The 8,417-nt window shown below is 45.5% G+C and overlaps 1 protein-coding gene across 1 annotated transcript; it reads right to left on the reverse strand.

Annotated features, from left to right (window-relative positions):
• Nucleotides 1–6,401: 6,401 nt before the first annotated feature.
• Nucleotides 6,402–8,081, reverse strand: LOC115909266 (vitelline membrane outer layer protein 1-like). Its single transcript, XM_030958442.1, has 3 exons — nt 7,911–8,081; nt 7,250–7,353; nt 6,402–6,696 (listed from the first exon to the last, which is right to left on the reverse strand). Exons 1-3 carry the CDS (start codon nt 8,079–8,081, stop codon nt 6,402–6,404), a joined length of 570 nt encoding a protein of 189 aa, XP_030814302.1.
• Between the last annotated feature and the right edge of the window lie 336 nt (nt 8,082–8,417).

Here is an 8,417-nt window from a genome sequence, read left to right on the forward strand (position 1 = left end):
ATTCTGCACAGTCCTCTCTCCTCTTCAGGGTCTGCTTCTGGGAATCAGTCTGCCTATCTGAGGTGGCTTTAGGCCCTGCAGAGAAAATTGGAATTGCATTACATCTACTTGCTGCCTTAGTGCAAGCAGAAAGAAGTGTGTTGGGGGTAGTTGCTGAGCTTGCAAGCACCCACTTTTGATGATTTTGGTTTCAAAGCTGGCATGTATTACCACTGAATAATTAAAGTTTATCCTAATTAATCTGGACCTGCAGATCATAGTGTCTCTGAAATACATTTTCTCCATTAATTAGTGATTTTAACAGTGTGGTTAGGTACAAAAAAGTCTGCACTTCCCTGGCAGGGGATTTGGTCTTGCTTACTTTAATGTGTTTTTCTGAAAGAAAATAAAATCTGATTTTTTAAAAAAAAATCTTCATTGGCCAATCGTTCTTTGTGAAACTAAAAGAAGTTTCTTTAGATGTTTAAATTGAGGATACAGGAAGAAATAACTGAAACACATCCAACCTGAGGAGCTGGAGATGACTTTTTCACCAGCCTTTTAACCAAACTGGTATGGGTTGCCTGACACATCGGCTACAGGTCAGAAACAAAGATTTCCTGGCAAGTCCAGGGACAATACTGGCTCTTGATTTGCTTTTTCTGTGCTGTCAGGACATCACCCAACAAGGACTTGTGCTTATTTATTAATTATGTTTTTCTATTGAGGAACCTCAGCACAATTTGACCCCTAGCAAAATTTATTCCTCCTGTGCAAAGGAATGACTCAGGTTTTTGTAGCTGTTGGGCCTGACTAAAAGTATATTACTCACTTTGTATGAAAATTAATGCTGGAGACGTATGACACCGTAATGGCTGCTCTGCAGCCAATTTTGTGGTCTTTGTCTCTCTCTACCATTTTAATCTTGTATTTTTTGAGGGATTTCCAACTCACTTATTGAAATTTGCATCAACTTAATGTTCAACCTTCAAGACGTTGCCTAATTTTCTTAGAAATATTATCCAGGAGTATAAAAGATGCAGATTCCTTAGTTAAAGGCAGGTTCTTCTGAGACACAACATTTCCTCCTCTTGGCATTATCTGAGTTTGCATGAAAAGCCTTGGGGAAGGGGGCAAACCCTTTGCTGCAGGGTCTAGATGTCCTCTTACAGTAAACACCCTATGTACAAAATAAGATTACGCTCGGCCCAAACAGCTTAAAGCCCAAAGAAAACGAGGCCCAAACTGATGAAAGAAGTTGGGGAAAACTGACATTTATGGATAGCAGGACAAATGCTTCCTGCCCAGCTGTGGATCTTAAGTCAGACTGGGTGCTGGGCCATCTTGTCTACACGATGATTTTGCCAAGAAAGGTGATCCTCGAGGTCCTTTCCAACCTGGTGTTCTGCGATTTTATGACTTTTCAGCCCAAGAAAATTACACTAACACTGGAATGGTTTTATGTTCTTTCTTCCTAATGCAGTTACTGGGACATGGCATCTGAAACTGCTACAAGGAGCAGAAAGAAAGATCTGTAATAAAGGCATCATTGAGGTTTTAAATGGGTTCTGTACCAAAGTGGAAGACACAAGATGACACTAAGTACTTTTTAGACCTATTACCTTATTACACATGACAGAGGGGCATTTAGATAAAGCTGTATAAGCAGACAATCAATATTTAGAGAAGAAGGGCAAGTGGGTTCTTGGACAGTAGTTGTTTTTTGCCAGACCATTGTAATGGAATGGCAAAAAATACCTGCATAATGAGACTCTGGTAGATGCAGTACAAGGGTACAAATACAAGGCACAGATATTAGCAAGATGATGAAATTGTTCTTGTAAAACCAGATGTGAGACTTGAAAGCACCATGAGAACAGCAAATGGTGCTGTTCATATAATCAATTTTCTGCTTTTTTTTACTATAGTTGAAAATAATTCCAGAGAGAAGAAGAATGAGAGGAGATTTTTTCCCCTTCTATTAAGATACTCCCTGCAAACACTGTGGTGAAGCTGAGCAGAAGAAGGAAATCTCCAATACATCAGTAAGTGTTAGAAATTGTGTATCTGAGCTCATGGCTGAGGATGAATGTTATTTTTGCTAGAAAATCAAAGAGAGGATATAAAATATCAACTGATAGAAAAGAAAAAAAGGAAAAACATTAATACCAAAGAAATGACAGCTAACACTGGTTTGCATCAGTAGAGATTACAGCCCTTCTTTTACTAATGGACTTTCCAGAGGTAAAGAGTTACATCAATTAATCTTGAAATGACACTTGCCAAAGAGGATAGTGTCCATTATAATCTCATTTAACAAACTGCTAGGCCACATAAATATGCTTTCTATCTGAATTATCCACTGGAAACATGTGCTTTAGCAATTCATTAACCTTCCTTCTAATTATGTGGGTATAGGCAGCACTCTGCTATGGCCCTGCAGAACCACAGCACAAGAAAATTTGTTCTTTTGCTCAAAGTACATGTTTGTTACTGAAAAGGGGCACAGGAAGGTCAGAGGGATGTACCCTTCCTTGGATTTACTGGAATTGTTACTTGTTCAGAATTAGCCATTACTTCAGTACAGATTTTATTACAGGTCAAAGACACACTTGTGGAAGCAAAACCAAATCTCCTACTAAAATAAAAAATAAGAGATAAAATCAGATACAGTATTTCTACTTCAAGGAAAATATAAATAAGTACTTCATTAAAGATGTTCTAGAGGAAATAAACTGGCTTGGAAGAGTTCTGAACTTTGGGGACATTTGCTCAGTGTGGAGCCAAGTTCAACTTTTGCAGTTTTTCTGAAGGGAATGTGGTGGTCTCAGAGGATGAGAATGCTGATAAGCACCAGAGATCTCCTAGGCTGCAACATCTCATATGCAATTTAGAGTGGAGTCCAGCCCTTGCTGCTTTTAGGGAAGAAACAAACTTCCCAGGAGACTTTTGGGGCTGACCTCTGTTACAGAGGTAGTGTGTTTGAAATGCTCAGTGCCTGGAGGTGAGTTCCTGATGTATGACATGAACATTTTTCAAAGCTTTGAATACTGCATTTTCCCAGGTTTAGTATTCATTATTTCAGCTGTGTCATGTGACAGCAATGTCCAAAGGCTGCTAATGCACCAGGACAACCAAACCTTGGAATGAGAATGGGGAAGATCCAAACGTTCTGTGTCTTCTTTCAATGCTCTTGGGAAAAACAACAGGAAGATATCCAAGGTGTTTTTCATCCTTCTCTAATTAATTACTCACATTTATTCTCTCACTCCAGGAAGGGTGCTGCAGGTGTTGTGACAGCTGGGGGACAGGATTGTGCGTTCTAAGAGTGCACTGTCACCTCACGTAGCACGTGAAGAGGATGCCTGCTGATGTGCGTGCTTGAGTTGCAGGAAAGATTAGAGCAGGGACCTTCCTTCTGCTCCCTGGTTGCACAAAGGCAAATGCCACAGGAGCCCTGGTCCATTACTGTGGTTTTTATGAATGAAGTCTGCCACCAGAACAGACAGTAAAAGTGAGACAGAGCCCCTCTGATAGAACAGGGGCTATCAGCTGTCTCCTTAAGGACAACATGCCAGTATCGTCACAGGAATGCTCCTGTTGGATGCATGTCTGAGCTGTGGAGAGACCCTCACAGTTTGTATTTCACTCACTGGAGTGTAAATTACATCGTTGAATTGCCTTTACTACTCGCTGCCTTTCCAAAGATTGTAGCTCAAGGATATCCTCTGATGAACTTTACTGCAGTGACACTCCATTGGCACTTCTCTGGCTGAAGTCCATATTGGACAAGTAACTAGGACTTTCTGAGGAGGAAAGCTGTTATTTTGGGTAGAACAAGCCCACCATCCCTCCCCTTATCCAACAAAATGTGTACAAGGTGAGCCCTGGGAGTTATTTTATTAGTATGCCTCACCCCCCAGATGCTCAAACCCGTCCATATGTGAGTAACTGGTGTTACTTCATTAACAGCTGCTGCTGCACATCACCTGTGTCTTTTGAAGAAGGGTGGCTGTGAATGTCTTTACACGCAATTTTGAGCACTATGCGTGTTCTCCCGGTGCCTGGGGTAAAGTGGGTGCTGCTGGCTGTTTTTCACCACAGATGCCTAAAGGCAAAACATGTATGTAGTGAGGGATTAAACATCCCAACCAGCTCTTGCTGGTGCATCAGGGTGAGTAATTGCACAAGAAGCAAGATGATTATGGAAGAGCCTTGGATTTCCATCTGGAATTCCATTCACGTGTTCCTGAGAGAAAAGTGGTCACATGCTGGTGTGAGTGCACAGGAAATGAGCGCTTGACATGAGCCTTGCCACACTTTGTGGTGGGCTGTGACAAGCCCTGAGGTTCACTGCTGCAGACTAGTGACACACACAGCAGAAAATCTGATATTAGTCAAATAATGAATTTGAAGGAGTAATGGGCAGGGATATCTCTTCCAGCATTTCACTGTTAGATATTCTCTGCCTGGAAAATGAGATATTTATTACTCAAGAGGATCTGCCAGGGCATTTGGATTCAGCCCAATCAAATGTTTTTGTTATGATGGGGAGGGCTAAGACCTGAGTGGGAAGACCATGAAATGACTTTAAAGAGTGGTTTTCGTGCAGGAACCTCCCTGTTGACAGAAACTCTTTCATGTTTAATGCCATGTAAAGTGCTGTGTACAGCAACTTGCTTAAGTGAATGAATAATGAGTAATATGAAAGTGATATTACAGCACAAATATAACATAAAAACCCTTGAGACATTAATGACAAGAATTCCACCTTTTTGTTTCAGTGTATTTCAAAGTGCCATAGGGGAACCTTTTTTCCAGAAAAAAAGCTGAGTTATGCATTTACCTTTCATATCCAATTGTACAGAGAGATTCCTGTAACAAAAATTGAGCTGTCTCCAGAGTGCCTTTATCTCTTAAAATTGGAAATCACCCATAAGGATGTGCGACCTTGTTGTCAGATCACGTATTCAGTGTTTCTCTTTTGATTTTAAATCTGGTACTCTCCTGATATAACAGGTGGCTCTGTGGGGCTTACCAGTTAGGTGTGGAATAAGAAAAGCATGTGGAAACTGACCAAACTGGCAATAAAAATATAACTGCTTGGACTTTCAAACACCTGTTTTCAAAAACTTGGCAGAAAGGGTTAAATATACTTGTAAATGTACCTTTTGTAAGGCTTTTCCTGGCTGCATGCCAAGTGGCAAGTAGTCCCTTTGGATGCCTAAGGGCAGATGATGGTACAGTTAATGCTTCAGAAACCTCTGGAACATCTGGGATCCCAGCAGGGATTAAGCCTCGGCTCACAGGTGGTACTGAGCAGCATTCACAGTCTTCCTAAGCAAGACTTTCTTATCAGAGAGAATACTGCAGCAAACAAATTTCAAATACATGATTATGGGCAACATAATGACCTTTACAGAGCTGAGGATATTCTCCTTCCCCTTTATGTCTTTCTCAGATTTCTGTGTCCTCTTTGCACTCCTGGGACTGAAGAAAGTGTTTGCTGAAATATTTGCAATTCTCTCTGGAACTCTCCTAATCCTCACTGTTTGTTCCTTTCCTTCTTGAGTCCTGCCTGCACATGTGCACCAGAAAGCTGCTCTCCAACCAACCTGTTCCTGCACAATGCCCTGTGAGACCTGGATTTGTGGCTAATCCCTGCCCCATACTTGTTATGTCCTCACCCTCAAGGCATTGCCTACAGCCCCAGGCAGCAACACAAAATATGAACTCCAGAGAAGAGCTGAGCAGGAGGTTTGGATGCTGAAGGAGATGGTGGTGGGTTCAGGAAAAATACCTGTGCAGTGGTACATTTCTGACTGCAATACATGTGATGTACTGCAGCCTTTGAATGCCTTGGAATGCCTCTTCTGCACAGGGCACCTGGAGATGTGCTGAGAAGACTGGAAGGAGAGGCGTGGAGCTGGGACCACAGGCTGCATGGTATATTTGAACTCATTTGTGGATGGATGGATGGATGGATGGATGGATGGATGGATGGATGGATGGATGGATGGACGGATGGATGTCTGACAGTGATCCCTGAATATCCTAAGCATTATAATGGAAATAGGATTAAGAGTTCCCCTTCCCCTCCCTTGAAACCACAGTTTCTGCCAGGGCAGATGATCCCTCTTCTACTTCAATGTTCAGCCCTTATAGTCCCACCTCCTGCCTTACCAACAGGTGTGGGAATCCCCCGTGCTCCCTCACAGGAATTTTGTGGGTTATAAATTTGTTAAGAAGCTTAATCACAATAATTACAAAGACCCTTCTTATGAAGTGCTGTAGCCATGGGACCTGGCTACCCTTGACATAATAAGACATTAAAAAAAGTACACTCCTCTTGGTGCAAGGACAGATTCAAGGTTTAATGCTGTGCAGCTTTGTAGATGCTGGCGTAGGGTGGGGAGCCAGGCTTACTCACAGCAGAACACTCTCATGTCATTGAGAGCTGTGTCATCCCATTTTCCCTGGGGTTTCTCCACCTTTGTTTGGAGCCCACAGATGGCCCCAGAGGTGCAGTTGCCGCTCCATGGGCCGAAGTGACCCCCAGAAAGCCCCCAGCCTTGCAGGTCGGTGCCATTGGAGCAGGCGAACCTCACGTTGTTGACAGCTGTGTTGTCCCGCAGGTACTGCCACCGTTCCACGCGCAGCGAGAACGACACCAGCTTGTTGCTGGAGCAGAGCTGGGCCTCCGTCCAGTTCCCCCACCTGCCAGAGGATAAAACAACTTATCAAGGCCTGTCCGGCCTCTGCAGTGCTGCAGTCAGCATTACAACCTGCTCGTGGTCCTGGCAGTCCTGGGGCAAGGGGCGTACATGGGGGTGGCAGGTTTCTAGGAGCACCTGCTTCACTCTCCTTCCCCATCATCCCTGGATGCCCAGCCACCACCTGCTCCAGTCTGCCCTGCTCCTGCAGAACCCCCTGGCAATTTCAGGCGCTTGCTATGTCCCTGTTACTCAATGTGCTTTCCAAAGTAAGCATTTGAGGAAAAGGGGAAAGCATAGCTTTAAGATCTGTAATTTCTGATCTTTCCTTCATTTTCCAAAGCACTGTTCCTTTCCCTGGGAACAGACCTTTACCCTGAAACCTTCACCCTTTGTGGCCAAGGGGAACTCACCCACCTCCTCAGGAGGGATTTTGAGCCACCCTCACAGGCGGTGTGGCTGCCTACAGAGAAACCATTGCACTGGCTTCCCTTCAGGAAAGCTTCCCCCCAGGAGCTGCTGCCCGGGAGGAGGATGAGGAAACGAAGGCCGCTCACCCCCCCACAGAGGACTCGATGACCGTGCCGTCCGTGCAGTGCAGGCGGATGCCGTTCAGAGCCGTGTCATCACCAAACAGCCAAAATCCCTGGAAGGGCTGCACCTTGGAAGAGGGAAGAAAAAGGGAGAGGTCACCCTTTCAAAAGAGGTGATGAGGGATGGCAGGAGGCTTTGGGGACAGAGCAAGAACATCAGTGCAGCTGAGCAGGGCTGTGAGGCAGCCCTGTGATATTTCTCAGGAAGACCATTTTGCCATTGCCCACCTCTGTTTTTCTCCAAGCAGCGGAGCAGGCGCTCTGGAAACAGGAATGCTTGGTGGCTGCTGTCCCAGGCCATGCCCACCCTCCCACCACGTGCTGTGATACCCAGAGCTGGAGCGCTGGCAGGTGGGACTTGCTCCTGGGAACATGCTCTGCTGTACCAGCCTCAGGAATTTTCTTACCCACGAGACCCCTCTGCTAAGGGATCACCTACTGGCAGGAGCCTGGAGAGATTCTCTGCACTATAAATTTCTTGCTGAGAAGGCTGCACGCTGCAGGTACAGCACAAGCTGCTGTGATGAGGCAGAGTGCCGTGGCCAGCCCTGCTGCGATTGGAACAAAATAGCATTGTCTCACAGCAGGTTTTGCTCTCCACGCTGGAGAAGAAGTCAAAGCTTACCTTCAGTGCAAATCCCTTTGCGTAGCCTCTGGGGCAGAATTGCTTGCGTCCCCAGGAGCCCCAGGGACCTCCATTTGGCACCGTGAGGACAGACCCATACTGCCGTGCCTCGGTGCCCCGGGGGCAGCAGGAGCCCAGCAGGCAGAGGATGGCTGGGATGAGCAGCTGCATCGCAGGGAACCAGCTCAGCTCCCTGCCTCGCTACATGGAAGGGCTGGCACAGGGGAATTTATTGGCCTGGAGAGTGGGGAGTGTCGGCAAAGCTCCCGGGGAGCGCTCCTTGTTGCTATGTACTGCTCCTGCTGCCTGCCTGCCCTCTCTGCGGAGGCCTCCTGGGCTGCCCTTGCTGGGGGACTTGCAGGGCTCTGAAAACTTGAGGATGCAAAGGAAGGAAAGTTATTCCAGCTTCAATTACCAATGGAACGGCCTGCTTCTGCAAGAGCCAACTTAGTGCAGGTGAAGGGGGAATGTTGCTCTGAGGTTGCCCCTTGGGTGGAATTGTAAAGG

Source organism: Camarhynchus parvulus, chromosome 1, assembly GCF_901933205.1.
Source record: "Camarhynchus parvulus chromosome 1, STF_HiC, whole genome shotgun sequence".
In the NCBI taxonomy this organism is placed as follows: Eukaryota; Metazoa; Chordata; class Aves; order Passeriformes; family Thraupidae; genus Camarhynchus; species Camarhynchus parvulus.